We start from the raw sequence: 23,146 nt of genomic DNA on the forward strand, positions 1-23,146 counted from the left end.
TCGACGTCACTCAAAGTGCATAGCCAATCAGCTGTTGCGAAGGAAGAGGGGGCTTGTTTTTGAAAAGACGCGCTGGTCTTGGGAGAAAAAGTAGCGGTGGCTGTAACGTTACTTGCTAGCAAGCCACAATTGCAAATGTGAAACAATTATAGTCAAAGGTAAGCTGTGGGTGTATTATCCTTCGCTCCAGAGCAAAAGTAATGTTTACGATGTATTTTACAACTCGCAGCACTTACTGTTTTCGCTCGGAGGTGAGCTTATATGGCTCTTTGTTGACTGCTAATGTTAGCTAGCCACAACAAGGCACTACGGGCGACGAATACACGAGACATTCAAGTCTCCCTGTTCTTTATGTAACAACATATTTGTATATGTTCACTGCTTAAAATGTAAGGTTGTCGAATGTAAGTAGCTAGCTATGTTATTACATCTGGCCACGCCCAATTCCACAAAGCCTGGCCTCTGCGCCACTCCATTGGAGTATATCAGAAACATCTTTCACCTTGGAGTTTAGTCAGCTAAAGCATCTTCCTTGTGATCTCTCAACTAGATCAATACACAACAAGAAGAGTCATGGACGTGTGCAGCCATGTCAAAGTGGTTGTTCGTGTGCGGCCAACTAACGACAATGAGAAGTCCGAGAACTTCAGGAATGTAGTCCAAGTTGTGGACAACCACATGCTAATATTTGACCCCAAGGAACAGCAAATTACATCTTTCGGGGGACCAAGAGTTCGAAACAGAGATGTCAACAAGAGAGCTAATAAGGACCTGAAATTTGTCTTTGATCATGTTTTTGGGGAGGATTCTTCTCAGGTGGATATCTTTGAGAACACCACTAAAAGGATACTTGATGGAGTGTTGAATGGCTTTAACTGTACAGGTAATAAAATAGGCCTAAGCCTGCTAATCTTTACAGGACTATACTGTCTGATTAGTAGGCCTATGGCTATATGCACATTGAGACAGACTTTGTGAAAACAGCTTATTGATTGCAAATAGCTTAATTTAAATGAATGTCATAGTACAGAGGCCCATTTTAGAAATAGTAATTAGTATGCTACAGTAGCCTACATCTTTGTACCCCATTTAGCAGTTAAATTCCAATACATTTGGTGTCACATTTAAACCTACCAAATCAGATTTTTTTTTATTTGAAGTGGAAGTTTTGATCATGTTTAATTACTAATCCTTCTCTGAAACGTTGCAGTCTTTGCTTATGGCGCGACAGGAGCAGGCAAGACACACACCATGTTGGGCTCAAGCAATGACCCGGGTGTGATGTATCGCACCATGACGGAGCTCTTCAACCGTATGGATCAAGTCAAGGAAGAGAAAATATTTGATGTAGCATTTTCTTATCTTGAGGTGACTCTTTGGTTTTGTCTGTCTGATTTTTCAATTAATAGATTTACTCAGAAATCAAGGAAAAATCTTCCTCCATCATACCTGGGAATTAAAGAAACACCTTTTATTAATGAACAATCAGAATTTTAATTGTCAATAGAAATCAGTCAAGTTTTTGTCATAACTGGTTTGCAGGTCTATAATGAGCAGATCCGGGACCTCTTGGCTAATGTGGGACCTCTTGCAGTGAGGGAGGACCCCTCGAAAGGAGTGGTAATCCAAGGCCTTACTCTGCACCAGGTTAGTGAGCAACAGGTTATTTGTTGTCTCTGTCAGGTGTGTTGTTAAAAAAAAAAAAGTACATCTCTTTTTGATTGATGTGTTCTGATTTTATTTGTTTAAAAGTATTAATGTGACCTCTTTTGTAGCCTAAGTCTGCTGAGCACATCCTTGAAGCTTTGGATTATGGCAATCGGAATAGAACGCAGCACCCCACTGACATGAATGCGACCTCGTCACGGTCCCATGCTGTATTTCAGGTAGGCTATTTCAATGGAGTGGCGTCATCTACCTTTCCTCCTTTACCAGACGGCAAGCAGGTTTACCCACTGCAGTCACTGGACAGGTGAAGATGAAATTGTTGGTGTTCTTGTAACCCACTAGATTTACTTGAAGCAACAGGACAGGACGGCCAGCCTTAATCCAAATGTCCGTGTGGCCAAAATGAGCCTGATTGACCTCGCTGGCTCAGAGCGAGCAAGTGCCACTAACGCAAAGGGAGCACGTCAACGGGAAGGCGCTAACATCAACCGTTCACTCCTTGCCCTGGGAAATGTCATCAACGCTCTGGCTGACCCTAAGGTATGTGTAAAGCATCTTGATACATGTTTCTGATTGAATAGGACCTTAAATTATTCAAAGGAAATGTTTCTGCTCACAGAATTCAATATAATTCAAAATGCTGGTTGATCTTTTGACAATAACACCCAGAGGCATTTCTCTGTGACTCGTAAACAATGTTGAGCATACACAAACTTATGTCTAGATTTAACGCTATGACAGGTGTGTCAAACTAATTTTGCCCTGGGACCTGCATTCGGTCTTCAAAGTCCAGAGGGATGCACTGAAACTTATATTTCCTTGCCATCAAAATTTGCTAAAAATAGTGCTCTATCTATCATTTTTGGAATTTTCAATGCTCCCGGACTGTCTGGCTTTCATTTTTTTTTTATATATATTTCATTCCAGTTGCATACATTAACCTGTCACTGAGTCATCTCGGGTTACCACTATCCCTGGGGATTCCACAAGCAGGCCACTTGCATTTAGGAAATGCTGCACAAACATGCCACCGCTTTACCGAAATTATTTTTTAAATTTTGTTTATTTTTATAGCACCGTTGTTCGCTTTAGGGAATGATACCTTGATGTCCCAGCTAGGACTGGTTCCATGGCCATGAATTGCAGTTGCACATTTAGCCTTTGTGGTTTTCTCCATTGGCCTATTTCCTCTCTCTCAGGCTGTTTCTCTGTACATTGTAAATCCTGCTCTGGCGAAAGAGTCGCTCTGCTTAATTGGGACAACCTCCTTTTAGCTGCAAACTTTGAGCTCCCATAGGATCAGCTGGAAATATAAGGGTTTCCTGATTCCAGATGTAGGTTTTGGCCAGGGAGAACAGCTGGGCAGCCCCCAGCCCATTGCAGATCACTTTTCCTCGGCAAGTTCCTGGTAATTCCTGCCATTTGAATCTCCATGTGACTGTGACTCACCTAAACAGATGTAATGTACTCAAGACGCATCTGTGCCATTAGTGAAGCCAGGCTGAATTCAGACCTAGCACATTCACACCAGCAGAAGATAATGTGCTTGGGTGTTTTCATATTCTATAGAAATGAAAGGTATCTGTCTGCCAGAAACCTGTTTATGGAAACAAATAGTTACCGTCTGCCAATAAGAATGTGTATATACAAAACATTAAGAATACCGTCCTAATATTGAGTTGCCCCCCCCTTTTGCCCTCAGAACAGCCTCAATTTGTCAGGGCATGGACTCTACAAGGTGTCGAAAGCGGTCCACAGGGATGCTGGCCCATGTTGACTCCAATGCTTCCCACAGTTGCTGTATTTTCTTTGGGTGGTGGACCATTCTTGAAACACACTGGAAACTGTTGAGCATGTAAAACCCAGCTGTGTTGCAGTTCTTGACACAAACTGGTGTGCCTGGCACCTACTACCATACCTCGTTCAAAGGCACCTAAATATTTTGCCTTGCCCAGTCACCCTTTTGAATGGCACACATACACAATCCATCTCTCAATTGTCTCAAAGCTTTAAAATAATTATTTAACCTGTCTCCTCACCTTCATCTACTCTGATTGAAGTAGATTTAACAAGTGACATCAATAAGGGATCATAGTTTTCACCTAGATTCACCTGGCCAGTCTATGTCATGGAAAGAGCAGGTGTTGTTAATGTTTTGTACATTCAGTGTATTTGACTATTCTAAAACACCCCCCTATACAGCCTTATTTGTGTGTTCCATTGTCACTGGGCATTTACTGTATGCTTTGAGTCCCTAAGGGTCATAGGACTGTGGTCAATTCCATTTTAACGCAAGCAAGTTGGAATTAATTGATATAAATAAAAAAGCATTAATGTCCAGTGAGGTTTTTCAGACCTTTCCCCACCTCAAACCTGAATGTGTAGGCCTAACCTTTTCCTGTTTTGCACTTTTACTCTTTCTCAGGCTGTTGTTTTTGCTTTCTTTATTTTAGCAGAGTAAGAAAGCCCACATACCATACAGGGACAGCAAGCTAACACGACTCCTTAAAGATTCTCTTGGTGGGAACTGCAGGACGGTCATGATCGCCAACATTAGCCCCACCTCCAAATCTTATGACGACACCCACAACACACTGAAATACGCCAACAGGGCCAAAGAGATCAAATCATCGGTCAGTAAACTACTCACCCATCCCAACAATGTTATAGGATTTACTTAGGCCTCTTTGGCTGTGCTCTCCTTAGTGTACCTTCATTTGTAATAAACTCTGTTTTTAAAAGCCAAACATGATTTCAGAGGTGGTTTTGATAGTGAAACTTGTACTACATGGCATTTCTTACAATATTTCTGTTTGTAATGCCTCTCTTTCTCCCTCCATACATTATTACATGCATCTACCTGTCCTTTAGCTCAAGAGGAATGTTGTCAGCTTGGACAGTCACATCGGCCAGTATGCAGTGATATGTGAGAGGCAGCGAGAAGAGGTAATATAAGACGAAGCACCCATCTCTACTACACAGACTGGAGGCCTTTATGGTCAGAAAAGGTGTGGACATACATTTCACAATTTATCAATGGTTTATGCCATTTCAGATCGTTCAATTGAAGCAGAAGTTGAAAGAATATGAGGAGAGGAAGATGGGCCCTCTTGTTCCTGGAGGCTCTAATACCATCTCCAGTCAGATCCAAACAGAGATTCACAAGTAAGCACTTATTTCTTGTGCCAATGTGCATGCAACAACCAAAAGGCAAAACTTGTATTTATATAGTAATACAAGTTCTGTTATGCATAATATGCACCACACTTGAGTGTTGTCCTTTAAACTTGTACACTTTAATTGAAATCCATAGATAATTTATAATGTTGAGGGGAAAAGTACAAAGCCCAAGGACCTGGTGGGTGGAGAGTTGGCTCTGCATTTTTGATAGGGGCAGCTGTGAGCCACGTAACAAATGTAAATAAAACTACACAATATATCGATATTAGCTATATTTAAAAAAAAAAATGTCCTTCCTTCAGTCCCCTCTAAGGGCTGCAGTGGCATCTTTTTAAAAAGGGAGAGAGGGAAGGGGGGGTGGAAAGCTGAATGAGTCTCATTCCCACGCATTTCATTCACCGGCATCAGAATTCACAACTTGCACAATGTGAGGCTCTGAAGAGAGGCAGCATGCTTCTCACACAATAAAAAATTCATCAGTCTGGCAAGGCCACGGCGGCTCCAACGTCATAGGGGTTACATTGGAGAGTGCAGTCACATCTCAGCGGCTGTTCTCCACTGTCTATTTATTTATTTACCTGCATACCCCTCTTCCTTTACTAGAATGAGACATTGTTGCAAGGCCTCTGCCTTATGGGTAAAAGCTGCTGGGGGTGATCCAGGGCAGCTGCCTGATTTGAACACTGTTCAACCTGTTGAGTCGTACAATAACATGACATAGGATTTTTACTTGAGGAAGGGCAAACACTGAAACGTTTTTTTATTTTTATAAACATTTGCCCTCCATTATTAAGCAAAGACTCCATTTAATGATAACTGTCTGGTTGCTCCTTTTTTCTGGATAGGGTGTCAGAGTCCCTACAGAGCATTTTCTCCAGCCGTACTCAGATCAGGAGGGAGCACCTTGTTCTGGAGCGTCAGCTCAAGGAGAACGAGTTACGTCAGCGCCACAGCGAGGAGTGCAACCAGCAGGCCCAGCTCTTCGGTGCCAAAGACAAGACTGAGAAGGTCTGTTAAAGGCCCTGCTTATCACCATGACGTTTTAGCCAGAAAATGGTCCCAGAAGGAGCATGTCTTTTATGATTTACCAGTGATAGATGGATGTTTTAAAGTGCATACACTCCTTTGTCGTACCCCAATCTGACAGGCTCTGTTGTTGAATAGGCCACCTGCAAGCACGAGCGCAAGCTGGCTTCCCTGCTCACACAGCAGCAGCACATCCGCAAGAGGCTGGAGGAGGCTGAGTTGCGCTTCCTTGAGAACAATGGCTGGCTGCACCGTGTGGAGAATGACATGAAGCTACTGGGACAGGACTCCCAGCCACCAGTGGTGAGGCAACTGCTGGAGGGGTCAGGAGATATGGTATCTCTTGACCCAGGGGTGGTGTTAGTGGTGTGGTATATGGGTTATTTTGTTCATGTACTGGTAGAGGAAGATAGTTCTTCCAGGATTCTGTGATCTTATTTTTTTTGTTGCTAAATCAACAATTCCCTGCATATTATGTGAGGGCTTGCAAATTTGACCAATCACTGCACTATTTCTGCATAAAACAGTAAAAATGTTGCAATATTATCACAAAGCTGACCCATCACCGCAGTACAAAAAGAGGGCTCGCTGTTCAAATCAAATTTTATTTGTCATATGCGCCGAATACAACAGGTGTAGTCCTTACTGTGAAGTGCTTACTTACAAGCCCTTAACCAACAATGCGGTTCAAGAAAGAGTTCTTGAATAAAGTTTTTTTTAATTAAATAAAAAAGTAACACAGCGCCTTCGGTCGGATGCCATGCAGCTCTCGATGGTGCAGCTGTAGAACTTTTTGAGGATCTGGGGACCCATGCCAACTCTTTCAGTCTCCTGAGGGGGAAAAGGCATTGTCGTGCCCTCTTTATGGGCGTGTTTGGACCATTTCTTGGTGTGTTTGGACCATGATAGTTTGTTGGGTATGTGGACACCAAGGAACTTGAAACTCTTGACCAGATCCACTATAGCCCCGTCGATGTGAATGGGGGCCTGTTCGCCCCTCCTTTTCCTGTAGTCCACGATCAGCTACTTTGTCTTGCTCACGTTGAGGGAGAGGTGATTGTCCTGGCACCACACTGCCATGTCTCTGACCTCCCTATAGACTGGCCATCGTTGTCGTGATCTACCACTGTTGTGTCGTCGGAAAACTTAATGATGGTGTTGGAGTCATGCTTGGCCACGCAGTCGGAGGTGAACAGCTAGTACAGGAGGGGACTAAGCACGCACCCCTGAGGGGCCTCCGTGTTGAGGATCAGCTTGGCAGATGTGTTGTTGCCTACCCTTACCACCTGGGGGCGGCCCATCAGGAAGTCCAGGATCCAGTTGCAGAGGGAGGTGTTTAGTCCCAGGGTCTTTTGGGTGAATTTTGGCCCATTCCTCCTGACAAAGCTGGTCTAACTGAGTCAGGTGTGTAGGCCTCCTTGCTCGCACATGCTTTTTCAGTTCTGCCCAGAAATGTTCTATAGGATTGAGGTCAGGGCTTTGTGATGGCCACTCCAATACCTTGACTTTGTTGTCCTTAAGCTATTTTGCCACAACTTTGGAAGTATGCTTGGGGTCATTGTCCATTTGGAAGACCCATTTACGACCAAGCTTTAACTTCCTGACTGATGTTTTGAGATGTTGCTTCAATGTATCCACATAATTTTCCTACCTCATGATGCCATCTATTTTGTGAAGTGCACCAGTCCCTCCTGCAGCAAAGCACCCCCACAACATGATGCTGCCACCCCCGTGCTTCACAGTTGGGATGGTGTTCTTCGGCTTGCAAGCGTCACCTTTTTCCTCCAAACATAATGATGGTCATTATTATTTGTTTCATCAGACCAGAGGACATTTCTCCAAAAAGTATGATCTTTGTCCCCATGTGCAGTTGCAAACCGTAGTCTGGCTTTTTTATGGCAGTTTTGGAGCAGTGCTCCTTGCTGAGCAGCCTTTCAGGTTATGTCGATATAGGACTCTTTTTACTGTGGATATAGATACTTTTGTACCTGTTTCCTCCAGCATCTTCACAAGGTCCTTTGCTGTTCTGGGATTGATTTGCACTTTTCGCACCAAAGTATGTTCATCTCTAGGAGACAGAACGCGTCTCCTTCCTGAGTGGTATGATGGCTGCGTGGTCCCATGGTGTTTATACTTGCGTACTATTGTTTGTACAGATGAACGTGGTACCTTCAGGCGTTTGGAAATTCCTCCCAAGGATGAACCAGACTTGTGGAGGTTTACAATTTCTTTTCTGGGGTCTTGGCTGATTTCTTTTGATTTTCCCATGATGTCAAGCAAAGAGGCACTGAGTTTGAAAGTAGGCCTTGAAATACATCCACAGGTACCCCTCCAATTGACTCAAATGATGTCAAATAGCCCATCAGAAGCTTCTAAAGCCATGACATCATTTTCTGAAGTTTTCCAAGCTGTTTAAAGGCACAGTCAACTTAGTGTATGTAAACTTCTGACCCACTGGAATTGTGATACAGTGAAATAATCTGTCTGTAAACAATTGTTGGAAAAATGACTTGTGTCATGCACAAAGTAGATGTCCTAACCGACTTGCCAAAACTATAGTTTGTTAACAAGAAATTTGTGGAGTGGTTGAAAAACGAGTTTTAATGACTCTAACCTAAGTGTATGTAAACTTCCCACTTCAGCTGTAGGTGTTCCTTTTGAGTCAGCAAAGAATTTCAATTTTTAACAATCATTGCACATTTACAGCATAATATGGTTCAATCAAGCCACACGTTAACACACATTTCTTTCCTCGTCAGTGCATTGTTGCCCGCGAATATCACACAAAATCCTCACAAAATCCAAGAGGGACTGTGAAGATTTATTGACAATGCTGCTTAATTGTAAGCTACCTAAAGCCTTCTTTTTGGTTGCTGACTCGCTGGATAAGATCCATATAATAAACTAATGGCTAATTATACGTAGAAATGGTTCTACTTATAGTTAAGGTGAACTATCCCTTTTAAATATGTCATTTTTCATCTCCCAGAGAGAATTATAGAAGGGATGGGAACGCCTCACAGGAAGTTAACTCTATGCTATAAATATACATTTATATATTTTTTTACTTTTAGTTTGTTTGTTTATGCAAATTGGTCCCAACTTGTTGTGACAGTTTCTTCCATCTGTTCTCCAGGTAATTAGAACTGTGCTTATTTTATTGCTCTTGTTCACTGGTGGATGACTGAGGTGAATGGATCAATGATCTTTACGCATCCCTCACACAGCCAGTTACCTAAAACCATGTAGATGTTTTTTTCCTCTTTCTCATCCCTCTTCTAGGAAGTGGCACAGAACAATGATTCATCCGCTTGTCAAATGTTCTCTCTGCTGTCGTTTCGTATACTCTTTTACGTCAGAGTTGGATGACAGCTAATTTTTTTTTACCCAGAAGACAGGTTCTCAGAGATGAAGCATGGCACAAAATAAACCCCTCAAGACTCATTGTCTTGTGCGTCACTGATGACTCCCTGCCAGCTTGTTCTCTAGCTGTGGTCAGGGTTATTCAATATGTTCCCTCGTGGTCATTTCACCAGCTCTTCCACTTTCCCCCTCAGGTACTCCAGAAGGACCTTCGCTGCCACAGGCTCCAGCTACAGGTAGAGGACCTCAAGCAGCACATTGAGCAAATGACCCACCTCATCGGCATCCAGGACCAGGAGAACAAACAGACTAAAAAGTAGGTCATTTTTCTTTTTCAGTATTGAACGCGTAATGTTGTCGCCATACCAAAATTTGGACTTCTATACCGATATTCATTGTTGTATTTGATACTCTTTACCCCAGTGATACCACAGTGGAAAAATACCTCACTTACTGTGTTAAACATGTGGCCAAGCCAACGTTCCAGCTGGAAGCTAATGGGTGTGCAGGCTTTTGTTCCTGTTGAGCAGCTGATTGCTGGAGTCTGGTATGCTACAGCAGGGCTGGAACAAAAGCCTGGCATTGCGTATCAGAGTTGAATCATCCACCTGTATCCACTGAAGACAGAGAGTGGAAATGCAGTGATATTACCATAAGATGGCCTTATGTCTTAAAGGGGTTTGTCAGACTTTTCAGACCTGTCAAGTAGACTTAAGTCAATCTGAGCCAATACTCCACAACATCTGTTGTACAGATATTGCTACATGTTTTAGAAGGAATCTTCAGGCCTCAATCCTACATGAATGGGTAAATATGGTCAGGTAGATACAGACATATTAAGATGGGAATGATATGAAATAATATTTATGAAAAATGGAGTATCAGTCATGTGACTCACACTGTACTATGTGAGTATGAATGACTGTGTGCCATCCATACCTGTCATACATTACCTCCAGAGAATGTACAGTGTCGTTATCGCTTACTTATATGAATTAGTGAATAGAGATTATTAGTCTTATGAATTATACTATACTAGGTGTTGCATACATATGCAACAAAATTCACTTTGGCAACTTTATACTATAAATTGTGATACTGACTCAACAGAACATCTTTTAAACCTGAGTTTCATGCTTTCTTCTGTTCAGAATGGTGCACATGCTGCTGCCTGCCTACAGCAGACAGTACTGGACGCTGAGGGGATCGGGCCTGGTCACAGCTACCGACGAGGCTGAGAACCAGGACCTGGAGCACCTGGTCCTCAGGGAGAGGGGTGTGGTGTGGGCCGATCAGGAGAAGGCAGGGGAGCAGAAGGACGAGGAGACCCAGGCTGAGGGTTCCAGGCTTAGGCCAGAGCTCGCACCCATCCTGTCATTTTCACACCTCATCTGTCCCCATCAAAACAGTCCCTGCAGTAGTAAGTCATGACCTTATGTTGTCTTAAAAAAACGCAGACTTAGCTTCAACTCCCCGTGACAACGATGACATGTAATTTCCCCCTGAGGGGTATACTACAAAGCTATTGATTTTCTGCTTAATTAAGAAAGCTGAAGTTCAATATTTGTTTTTGGTTGTTGATTTAATTAGACCATGCCCATTCTTTCTAGAAAATCAAAATATATTTTGGCAAGTTAGCTGGCATTGATCTTGCTTTGTAGTATAACATACAGCAATATCTGGTGGCCCTGGGCTATTGGGCTCTATTTACTGTTGATCATGGGAGCCTACACACACTGGAGCCACCATTCTCCAGGTCCTGTATAACCCAGCACCAGTGCGCCATCAGGCCTCCTTTCATGACATTCAGCCCCTAGGAGACAATGGAGCGTGAACCAAAGCTGGCCAGCAATACTTAATTACCATGTTGCTGTCCATCATATGTCAGCAGGTGCACCCCGCACCTGTCCCCCTGCACCCGTCACATGCTTGTTTCCCTGTGTCTTTTATTTAGTATTTTTGGCCCTGTCCACTTGTGCTTGTAGTTGAGTGATATCCTGTAATTTGACCCTCCTTTCACAAGCCATGAGCACAAATGTATGATACCAGATCTCAATAGGTCCCGTCTGTTTGTTCTATTCCCCCCGTTTTCACCTTGCAATGACTATCCTGAAGACTACTGTTATTATATATTTAAAGCTTAATTTAGTTAAAGGCCCAGTGCAATCAAAACTTGATTTCTGTCATTTTATATATATATATATATACACTCTATGAAATTGTAAAAAATTATGATGCTGTCCATTTTAGTTTAAGAAAAGACCGCCTAAAATGTCTGCCTGTTTTGGTTGGATGGCATTTTGGCCTGCCTGGTGACATCACCAAGTGGTAAATTAGTTAATAAGAAAGAGTTCCAAATCTCTTTGCCAATAACAGCTAGTTTTCCCTTCCCCATTCAGACCACTCCCAGTCCTAGAAAACATCTTGCTTGAGAAATTGCGCTTTGCTAAGAAGCAATATTTGTTTATTTTTGACAATTTTTAATTGAAAACAATCACAGTAAGGAACTTAATTTCTGGGTAACAATTATTTCATATTTTGATTAAAAATGGCTGCATTGAACATTTAACCCCTTACACTTGTGGGAATTGGATAGGGATAGAGCTAAATTGAAATGTTTCTTACAGAAAAAATATGAAAATGCATAACCATGGTAGAAATTAGAAGGGAACAGTTTGGAGATTATGGGGAAATTATTAGACTAAAGGTGAGGCCAACCGTTCAGCTGACACAAGATTGAATCCAAACATTACACTGTTGATTTTATGTGCATTTTTAAATTTACAGTAATTTTCGCTGCATTTGTTTTTTTGTTTTTTACAATCTGGGTCAGGTGGGTGAAATTTGAGCGCTTGTTCTATTGCCAACATGACTATCAAAATGATAAAATAGGATCTTAGTGTTAGGCTTTCACAAAGCAATTCAGAGAAACAGATTGTTATTTTGGTGCGTACGGACTGGATTCATGAGTAAATCCAAATGCATAGTTTGCGGCAAATTTTCTTCACAATACAACAAACAGTCTCATTCTGTTCAGGACAACCCAGGGTATAACGCCATGTTATCTTGTAACTGTACATCAAACATAGTAATCGTAAATGTTGACAATGTATATTACATGAGTTTTATGATATGGAAATGTGAAGTGCACATTGGGACTCATGGGTGTTAGGCTTGCTTGTATGACATCAAAGCAGTATTTATTATAATCCTTAGCATCTCATCTTTCAAAATACATAGTCCTTGTAATTTACAGCATTTCCCTCACTCAGAAAAAAACATTTTCTAAAGTTGCCCAATTAGCAGGAGGGATTGGGGCAACTTCTTGTCATGAGCAGTGCTCAAGTTCAGAACGGCTGTCAGTCAAAACCCATACAGAGCTGTGAAGTGCAGAGCCTGAGTTCTGACGTCATGTATAGCATGTTACTGTACTGTTCCAATTTTTAAGAGCTTATCAATGTCCAAAGCTGACATTTTCAACCCATATACGTATACAAGTGTAAAGGGTTACCCATTTTTTAACCAGACAAGTGTACAATAGCAGACGTTGCTACACAGCTCGTGATGATTATTCACATTTACCACAGCCAAATGCTGAGGCACGATTGTGTCTGTTCTATTGATAACTGTGCAGGCTGAGCTGTGATGCTAGTCATGCTGTGTGTTGTGCTGATAACTGGGGGGGTGGCATGGTATTCATGAAGGAGGCTGTGTTGTTGAACATACTGTTGTCTGTCACTCAGGTGCTGAGAAACATAAGAGGAGAGTCTCGCTGCGCCTTCAACCCAATCCATCATCGAAAGGTAAACCTGTTTTTACTCTCCCTCAGGCCTGCTAACCTGGTCATTAATCTAACAGCTTGCCACATGGAATCCTTCATAGTGACAGTCAGAGGGGATCAAATATGTCCATCAAAGTCATCACTCCTGTGGTAAAAGCTCTGTTTCAGCTGTTAATTGTTCATCAGCAATTTCAGTTGTGATAACTGGTTTCAGGATTCACTAGTATAAACTTGGGATGTTAACAGAGAAGGCTTTTTTCAGAAGACCACAAGGACTGAAATGGTTAAAATAATGAACTGACAATATTAAACATCCCCTCTGTAGTGCTCAAACTGAAGTGAGAAATTAGTAATATTGATCTGTGGATTAACAGTGTTTTTTGTTTTATTCCCACTGATCACTGGTGTTTAGTGTAACAACTTAATTTCCCTTCTGCCATCCTCGAGATGATGGGATATCAATTGGCACTTCAACTGATTCTTAAACGAGGAAAAATAAAATAGGCAAACTGTTACAGAAACTACAAAAAGTATTCCGACATGAAGTAGAATTTGATTTCCAGTTGTGCAGCACTGCGGACTTTCTGGTCTGGAACTAAAGATATTTTGTGAAAATGAAATGACACTTGAGACCCCTTTAAAGAAAGAAAAGGACTGGGAAACCTTTAGGGAAGTACAATAAGGAAGTATGTGAAATATGGCCGTCCAAATTGTCTGTAATGATATTTTCTGCTGAACAGATGGTCTACATTTGATTGAAACACATTGTGGGAAACGTCAGCTACATTTTTAAAGAAAACAACACCGGACGACCACAGCGCAACAGGAAATGGCTTTAAAAACACTTTTTACTAGGGCTGGCACAATTACTGTTTAACCGTCATGAAAATATAATAACCCTCATAACAGTTAACTTTTTTTTTGTGGAACGGCTGACTGAAGACGGGACGGCCAGGAATTTGTATGGTTGAGTCTGTTTCTACGGTAACATGGACTGTTAACAATGTGATAACTTTACTCCTTGCTGAAATAAGCAAGGTGTTGTAGCAAACAGGCAGCAGCACATGCGGTCAGGAACAGAGCAGAGGAGATGTGTGTTTTTTATTTTGCTATTCGAGCAGTAATAACGGTGACCACGGTCATTTGGCTGACCAATAACCTTCATCCAAAATTCCATGACCGTCACAGCCCTATTTTTTTGCATGTCTTATCTACTTCAGAATGGCTTTTTGTGATCGTCCATTACATGAATGGCCTTAAGGGTTTATCATAGTCCAAAACCAGTACACATTCGCACTGCAGTGTTAGAATATTGGACCGTTGGCTTTCATACTTTTCTCATTATGAGCGCACCTCAAGCAGTTTCTCCAACTGTCAACACTTTCAAATGAGTAGAGGACGCGTACCAGACCAGAAAGTTGGTTGGGAATTGTGGGGCGGTGCGCGTTCGGGCTTTGTGTCCCCCGCAGATGGTGATCTCAGAGCCAGGTAGCTATGGCACAATGGGACACTGGACTATCGTGTCTGTGGACTATGATTTACGCTTTAGATATGAAATAAGATCTTGTCCAAGTCATGTTACCTGTTTAGTGTGAAATCCTTGATTTATTCTGTGTTTGTGTAACTAGCATCAGAGCTTGATAACGATTGAGTATGGAGATCCTCCCTCTTCCAACCTTTTCATTACCGCACCATCTCGAAGTGGATACGAGTGCAGGTCACCACACATGACCCTCTCAATAGGGTTCTGCACCCCGCCAGTCCAATGCCTTGTACCCATCCCCTTATCTCCCTTCAGCACAGGATGGCCCACACAATTTCAATCACTCTTCTCTCTCTCCAACCTCGTTCTGTGCCAGTCTTACTTTTTCCTGCTCGATCACACTCTCCCTCCTTGCCCCCCTCCCCCTTTCCTCCATATCTTGTACTCAGTCAATCCAGCATCCAGCCCTCCCAACCCAGGCTGCTCAAACCTCATTCATGAAAATGCAAATTCTCTGCAGGGAAAAGAAGGTAGGCAAGGCCAGCGTAAACGCCCCTGTCCCGTCAGCGATAACAGCAGCAGCACTATAAAGAGGGAGGCAGCAGCCAAGCGACCCTAATATGGTGCGGTCTCCACCAGAAATAGCACCTCATGCATGTATTAATCCTACAAGCCAAAAATATGTGATTGAAAGAACTTGGATGCCATTTATTGCCGTGCCAGATCTCCATCAGAAACGGTACCATTTATCACTGTCCCCTCATCCTGCCTTGCTATCTGAGCTGTGACTCAAATTTCCTAAATATTGCTTTCTGCTCTTCGTATGAATAAATAGGTCCATTAATCTTCCATATCCCCCCTCCGTTTTATGATACACAAGTATGTTGTTAAAAAATGTGAGCATTGTCACTTAAAAGCTTCTACATTAAACAATTTAGTTGGTTGTTCTATTTTGTCTGTGCGGGGGTGGGTAGGCAAATTGATATGTCAAATCCACCACCACACAGTTCACATTTCTGGGAATTGCCTCCTCCTCAGTAAAATGTATTAGGTAGGAAGCGGCGTCACAGGGCTGTGGTCAGCAGCATGTAAATGATGCAGCCGCAGTGTCTCACTGCAACAAGTGAGTCTGCCTCCTTGTGCTCTGATGCAACGTGCTCTCCACTTTACTCTTACACACCACCTTTTAAACTCTAACAACCCTGCTTACGTATGTTCTTTAGGTGACATAATCATCAATCTCAGACAGGTTTTATCATAGTCTACCTATTCTCGTAAAACATATTTATTCATGTTAATACGTTTAAGCTCTTATTACAGAATGAAATCCCAAAGTTCTATTCATAACATTTAGGCCGGTTAATGGAAGACACGTTTTCTATTAAAACGACTTTGGTGTATATTAAAAATGTATTGTGTAGCCTATATCAATTATTCCCATTTAATCAGTTGTATGTAAAGTTAGTTGTATCTAAGTTAGTCTTGATCAAATGACCAAAAATTAACAGTATGTAGTGTGTATGACTCATCCTCACTGATGACTAATATGGTGATCCATTCAGTGTAGCTGTATCCTTTATTCGACAGGTTGTTAAGCGTGTGAGTCATCCATTATGGCTAGTGATTGTGAACCACTTATACCATGAAATAACTTATCCTATGTTAGGCCTATGTCCACTCCTGCTTTGTCAGCCATAAGTTGTTTTCCCTCATTCCTTGCTTTGTGTTCCATAAGGATTTTATGTGGCCTTGTTATGTTTGCTTGATTGGTTAAAGGTCCAATGCAGCAGATTTTCTCAGTATCAAATCATTTCTGGATAACAATTAAGTCATCTTACTATGATTGTATTCCATAAAAAATGTCAAAAAGAAGCAAAAATAGCTTCTTAGCCAAGAGTAATTTCTCAAGCAAGAATTGTTCTAGGACTGTCTGGGAGTGGTCTGAGTGGGGAGGGGAAAACTGAAAACTAGCTGTTATTGGCAGAGTGGTTTGGAACTCTCTTATTGGTCTATTAACTAGTTTACCGCCTGGCGACGTCACAGGGCAGGCCAAAACTCCATCCCACCAAAACAGGCTTACATTTTTGTCTTTTCAAACAGCTGTTATTAAACAGTTATTCCAACCTCATGGTGTGGAAATATACACTGAGTGTACAAAACTTAATGAACACTGACCAGACTGACTAGGTGAAAGCTATAGTCCCTTATTGAATACACTTTAATCACTGTAGATGAATGGGATTAGACCGGTTAAAGAAAGATTTATGAGACAATTGAGACATGGCTTGTGTATCTGTGCCATTGGGGGTGAATAGGCAAGATAAAATAGTTAAGTGCCTTTGAACAGGGTACGTTAGTAGGTGCCAGGCACACCGGTTTGTGTCAAGAACTGCAACGCTGCTGGGTTTTTCACGCTCAACAGTTTCCCGTGTGTATCAAGAATGGTCCACCACCCAAAGGACATCAAGCCAACTTGACACAACTGTGGGAAGCATTGGAGTCAACATGGGCCAGCATCCCTGTGGAACGCTTTCAAAACCTTGTGGAGTGCGTGCCCTGACTAATTGAGGCAGTTCTGAGGGCTTTAAGTCTTGGTTTCTTTGTAACATCGAATTATATTTTGATTTTGATCGATTTGATTCATTTTCTTCTTTCCCCTACTTAGCCATCTTCCATGTCACAGTAGCTGGGCTTGTCGGGACTGGTGAAACTCAATTTGTGAGCATGAATGTGTCCCGGCCCTTACTCCCTTACACCTCTGATTAATGTCTGCACTGTGTATAGGTCACCAGGTTCACTTTCTTTGGCTACCTCTACACTTCTCCAACTGCCAAAAGATGAGAACCCATATTAGGCCTACTGCAGATGTGGACTTCTCCTTTCAGTATTTTACAGAAATGTTATTCCTTCATCTTTCAATGGTGGTGATACTGTGTCTAATTTTTATACCGGTGCCACCTAAGATCTATTCAGATGTGATTTATTTTCTTAAAATATGAGTATGGTGCTTCAACACAGATGGTAAGGCCATGCAGGGGTTAAAGTTCTCCAGGAGGGTGATTATTTGGGGTATTAAAATAAAGACACTCCAGACCACACTTGAATGTCTAAGACTAGATAGAATGTATGTAGAAATTGTAATGGACATATCTATTTTCAAATAACTGCCCTTTTTCATGACCGCAAATCGATTTTTGACAAACATATCGGTCATAAAAAAATCTGTGCAGCCCTCCGTTGAATTTCGACATCCCGATGTGGACCTCGAGGCAAAATGTTTTCCCCCCGATCTGAGATCGACTCCAGTTCCAGTCATGGGATAAAAAATGTAATTAAAAAATAAACTTTCATCCCTGGGCCATGTATGACATTGCTATGGCAAACTACTGCCATGTTGTTAGTGAATACCCACATGCTGAAGCCGACAGCCTACTGTGATTTAGACTGGATAATGCATTCTTATCTTGCACTTGAGCTCAAACTAGTAAACCAAGTAGCAAGGCCTCACCAACCACTAACAGGAAGTGTTCTGGCTGAACAGGATGAACCCTGGACCCTGTTCAGGAAGAAGCTTATAGAACGCTCCCATATAAATGTATGTAGAACAGATGTGACTGTCAAGTAAAATATGGAACCCTTTACGTTTTTATATCCGCAACATTCCAAAGGTCTTAACACTGTGAATACATCCAAGGTGTATACACTTCCATGTAAGTGCTTGTTGGAGGATGTTTATGATTTCTTTTTTCAATTCCATTTGACCTCTCAATTCATTAAGTGATTTGTAGAGCTAGGCCAAAATTGAAAAAATCCTCTAATTGTCAATTCGCAGTGAATGGATTGGACTGTATTGAAATGGAATTGACCTTGATGAAGTGTGTTGTGTAACTTGATAGCAATTTATTTGATCATGTATAGGCTTAAATTTGTTAGGTTCTTTGTGGCTTCTTCATAAAAAATAAATCCTATTGATGTTGTTTTCTAGGCCCAGTGGCCCAGGTGACAGTGATGGAACCAATTCCCAAGAAACCTACCAGGAGGAAGCTGGCAGTGTCTCCACCAAACCCTGGGAGTGTCGTCTCCGCCTCAGCGCAGGTTCCCATGGTCCTTCAGGATGTGTTGAGACAGGAGGGGATGTTTCCACTGCTCTACACTCCAGAGGCCAGCAGTATACTCAACAGGCCTTCACTCCTGCCTCTCCAGCACTCTGCAGTCAATGACCCCAACATGACATTTGACATTGAAAATGGAGACAATGAAGCAGCTCTTGCCAACGCTACCGTCATCCTTTACCAATGTAGCCCCAATCATCAGGCTGAGACTTCGTGCCCCTTGAATCCAAGCCAACAGCAGGCTCCCCGAGCCAATGACATGAGCAAACCCCCCAAAAGGTGGGTGTGGTATTGTCAAAGATGGTCATCATACTCCAGCATTTCAACAGTCCAGTTTAATATTAGCTGCTGAACAATGTAAAACAGTGCATACATTCATAGATTAAGACTTTCTCTGTATAATTTTTTTTTAAATGCCTCTCTTATTATCGCAACGATTCACATTTTTATTTGACACATTTTGTTTCAGGTGACAGACTGGCAGAAATTGTATTCGGGTTCGAGCCCCTCCAAGTACTTATTTCTAAACGTTGAGCTGCCTTGTCTCTTAAGTTTTAGGTACGAGCAAGTGGCAGTGAGAGAGCTCAGAAATGTCTAACGTAACAGAGTGCTGTACTCATTCCAGTCTGTTTATATGTTTTGGTCACATGTCAGAGACTGATCAAATATTGAGAAGGAAAGTGACATTGCCTGACTTGTTGTTTCCCGCAGACTGGAGATACCATCTCTGTTAGACATCCGACGTGGCAAGACCTACATGGCCATGACTTCGGCTGCGCAGGGCAAACGCAAAATAAACTGGTAAGTGTGGTTGTGATGTACTCTAAATACATTTTTCTAGTGAAGGATCAGGGAAGGAAGTGTTGTGCTGCTCAGATATTAACACATTTCATCTCTTGTTTCCATTTCCCCCTGTAGCAGCAGCAGAGAGCAGGAAATCCTTTCAGCACCCAAGCGCATAAAGCAGGACCCCACAGTAGTAGCAAGCAGACCACTAAGAGTGCGTCGTTTTGCTGGTGAGTGCAACAATACCAGTATTTCTCCCCTGAAGTGACCCAGGGAAAGAGTGTAGTTTGCTTTCATTCACTATTTTTAAAATATATTAAATGTGTGGCTTTTTCCCCCTCAAATCCCCATGTTCATTTCAATTAGTGGTGCTTACACGCAGAGCTTATGCCTACATCTGTCAGCTGCAACACAAAGTTCAGGGCAGGGCCAGAATATGCTTCTTTTTTTTTATATGTCTGTTATGAAGGACACAAGCTTTTAGAAAACCAAGCTGTTTTTAATCAACAATGAAGGCGCTTGTCTGCCTGTTACGTATGACATGTATTTTATTTTGAAGGGTTTTGTTTGGCTTTTGGACAACTGCAGAATTTGGTTTCTCATCAGATTGCATACTTTTGATGTGATTTGTTTTAGACAGCAATTTGTTTTATTGTTCAATTTATGTAATCTAAAATAACCAACTTTTTTTTTTTTATGCTGGGATTTTTCACACTGCAAAGGAAAAACATTTAATTTGAAGCTCTCCATACAGACGGGGGCTCTTCTAAACATTGTGTTTCTCCTTAGGGTCAGAGGAGAACGAGCCCAGAAGAGTTATGAGGAGTGTTTCTGAGGGGAATCTTCACCTCATGGATGTTCAGAGGAAAAAGTCCATATTCTATAAAACCTCCCAGAAATTCAAGAGTGTGACAAAGAGGATGTGAGACCTGCTTTTGGCCAGATGTTGCTGATGTCGTGTAGATATTGGGGAATCGTGTGTAGCTATGGAGAGAGAAATTAAGTCCTATGGATTTCTTGAATAGTTTTTGCTTGAATTGTGTATGATTCTGAACTTGTTCTTAGTTTTATTTTTGGTTGTAGAATTAATGTTTTTACATTATTTCCTACATTAACATTTGTTGTACCAATAATTTGCTATTGTTATTTAGTAATAAAATGTTTAACTACTAATGTATGTGGTTGGTTTTTACCATGAATAATTCAACTCGTTCAATCTTTTTTTTCTCGAATGGTTCATTTCTGAGCTTTTCCCTGTTTACTGTACATATATTTCCTTTCAATATAAAATTGAACGGAAGGTGTAGATTGAGTTATCAGACATGCTGTTTTACTGTCAAGTCATATGGCCATGCATGTGAATGCTGTTGACATGGAGACTTGTGATGTTCGTTCATTCCGCTTGTAACCCATCTGTATAGGGAAACTCATTCACCTGTGGAGCTTTTTTCAATGTTCAATATCAGGCTACACATAAACAGAAATGAAGGCTCATAAAATATTGTTAAAATGTTGAACAGTTTTAAGAATTCCTACTCACTGAGAGCTGTATTGAGCCCCATCTAGTTGCCGCTCTTAAGTAAATACATTTGTTTTCTACCAGCTCTAACAATAGGTGTTGTACATGCACTTTGATACCAGCTCCCTTTTTGTAATGGCTGTATATATCTTCAGAGAAAAAAATCAGACTTACATTATGTCTGGAAAGAAGCCAACTCATCACTTTGAATTAGGTCTTTCCGTTGCACAGCATCCAATGTTGATCTTTATTTTTAGCCAGGAAGCTCAATGCCAGGTGCATAGAAGGGGGTCTACCTGTGCTGAGCACCCCCCCCCACACACACACACAGTTTTCTGTAACTGGTCTACACACAATTCCCCATAATATCAAAAAGGAATTATGTTTACAAATTAATTAATGAAAAGCTCATGTCTTGTTATGGCAACCCTAAATAAGTTCAGGAGTGAAAATGTGCTTAATAAGTTGCAGGGACTCACTCTGTGCAATAAGTGTTTTTACAATTTTTAATTGAGTACCCCATCTCTGTAACCCACACATAATTCTCTGTAAGATCCCTCAGTCGAGCATTGAATTTCAAGCACAAAAAACGAGGGAGGTTTTCCAATGGTTCACAAAGAAGGGCACCTAGTGGTAGATAGGTAAAAAATAAAACTGACATGAATATCCATTTGAGCATGTTGAAGTTATTAATTACACTTTGGATGGTATATCAATACACCCAATCACTATAAAGATGCATGCACCCTTCCTAACTCAAATGCCGGAGAGGAAGGAAACCGCTGAGAGATTTCACCATGAGGCCAATGGTGATTTTAAAACAGTTTAATTGCTGAAGAAGATGACAGGGTGGCGCAACAACATTGCAGTTACCCCACAATACTAACATAAATGAGAATGAATAGAATACAAATATTCCAAAACTTGCAGCCTGTTTGCAATAAGCCAATAAAATACTGCAAAGTAATTAACTCATCCTGAATAGAAAGTGTTATGTTTGGGTTAAATCCATCACCTCACTGAGTACCACTTCATATTTTCAATCATGATGGTGGCTGCATCATGTTCGGCAAGGACTGGGGAGTTTTTTGGGATATAAGAAATAGAATAGAGCTAAGCACAGGCAAAATCCTAGAGTAAAACTTGGTTCAATCTGCTTTCCAACAGACACTGGGAGAAAAATGTACCTTTCAGCAGGACAATTACCTAAAACAGAAGGTCAAATATACACAAGTTGCTGACCAAAACAACATTGAATGTTCCTTAGTGGCCTAGTTAGTGTTGACTTAAATTGGCTTGAAAATATCTGTCTAGCAAATATCAACAACCAACTTGACAGAGCTTGAATAATTTTTTAAAGAATAATGGGCAAATATTGTACAATGCAGGTGTGATTCTAACATGTACTTTGGAAAAAGTCAAGGGATGTGAATACTTTCTGAAGACACTGTATACATATTGTTTTGTAAAGTTGTTCTGAACCCACTGCCCGCAAGTCGTCATGACGTGGTTTGCCCTGTACAGAGCTCGGCGCGCCCGGGTTGCGCCTGTTTTCCAGTCTGCGCTGTATGGAGATTGCGCACGCCCGGTATCCAAACTTGCATTGCTTAAGATGCGGTCACTGGTCAAGTGTGTGTAGCAAGCTACCACAGCAGCATAACATTTCATTTACACACGATAATACTTGATTTACGTCATCAATACTCGGTCTGGTTGGCTGATACGCGCAGCACAGAGGCAGGAAGACATAAAGCCTGAATCAACGACCCTCTGACTCGACTCCATCAGCAACACAGGTAGTCTAGACTCTAGCTAACCACCACTCAAATATCTACACGAGCCACTAGCCTGCCAGCCATATATCATGAGTTGGAAGATCATAAATATTATATTATTAAGTTATTATTTTAAAACGTTTAATTTTGATCACCCCTGAAATGTCTGTGCACGGTGCTGCTCAATGCAAATATCCGCACTCTTCTGCGCAAGTACTGACCTCTCTCATTCACAAGAAACTCTTCATTTTGCTTTTTTCTCCAAGAGAGGCAGGTCTTGACTAAAGTTTATTAACTTCCTCTGAGCCAATGAGGAGACGACTGCGTTTTACCCACTGACCAATGGGACAGATTGAGAGATTGTAGGTGGATGTTGCTTAGCAACTGCAGGTAGAATCTAGGATCATGTTGGTATCATTGTCTTATCTTGCCTCCAAGAGAGACATTACATGT

The 23,146-nt window shown here is 41.5% G+C and overlaps 1 protein-coding gene across 2 annotated transcripts; it reads left to right on the top strand.

The window, feature by feature from the left end:
- The first annotated feature begins 25 nt into the window (after positions 1 to 25).
- kif18a (kinesin family member 18A) lies at positions 26 to 20,572 on the top strand. 2 transcript variants are annotated; one of them, XM_071380752.1, is made up of 18 exons: positions 26 to 158; positions 551 to 883; positions 1,211 to 1,368; positions 1,543 to 1,647; positions 1,776 to 1,886; positions 2,011 to 2,208; positions 4,122 to 4,301; positions 4,540 to 4,614; positions 4,724 to 4,833; positions 5,694 to 5,856; positions 6,013 to 6,177; positions 9,432 to 9,553; positions 10,389 to 10,657; positions 12,981 to 13,040; positions 18,487 to 18,892; positions 19,325 to 19,414; positions 19,532 to 19,629; positions 20,189 to 20,572. In XM_071380752.1, exons 2-18 carry the CDS (start codon positions 574 to 576, stop codon positions 20,323 to 20,325), a joined length of 2,757 nt encoding a protein of 918 aa, XP_071236853.1. In that variant the 5' UTR covers positions 26 to 158; positions 551 to 573; the 3' UTR covers positions 20,326 to 20,572. The 2 variants fall into 2 exon arrangements, with proteins under 2 accessions (XP_071236853.1, XP_071236854.1); XM_071380753.1 differs by having other exon boundaries at positions 4,125 to 4,301.
- Positions 20,573 to 23,146: the final 2,574 nt, after the last annotated feature.

Source organism: Salvelinus alpinus, chromosome 33 (genome assembly GCF_045679555.1).
Source record: "Salvelinus alpinus chromosome 33, SLU_Salpinus.1, whole genome shotgun sequence".
NCBI classification, from domain to species: domain Eukaryota; kingdom Metazoa; phylum Chordata; class Actinopteri; order Salmoniformes; family Salmonidae; genus Salvelinus; species Salvelinus alpinus.

Coding starts and splice junctions, on each gene's coding strand:
- kif18a (XM_071380752.1), top strand. CDS start 574: ATGGACGTGTGCAGCCATGTCAAAGTGGTTGTTCGTGTGCGGCCAACT. Junction 1,887..2,010: donor GGTCCCATGCTGTATTTCAG/GTAGGCTATTTC, acceptor GTAACCCACTAG/ATTTACTTGAAGCAACAGGA. Junction 2,209..4,121: donor ACGCTCTGGCTGACCCTAAG/GTATGTGTAAAG, acceptor TCTTTATTTTAG/CAGAGTAAGAAAGCCCACAT.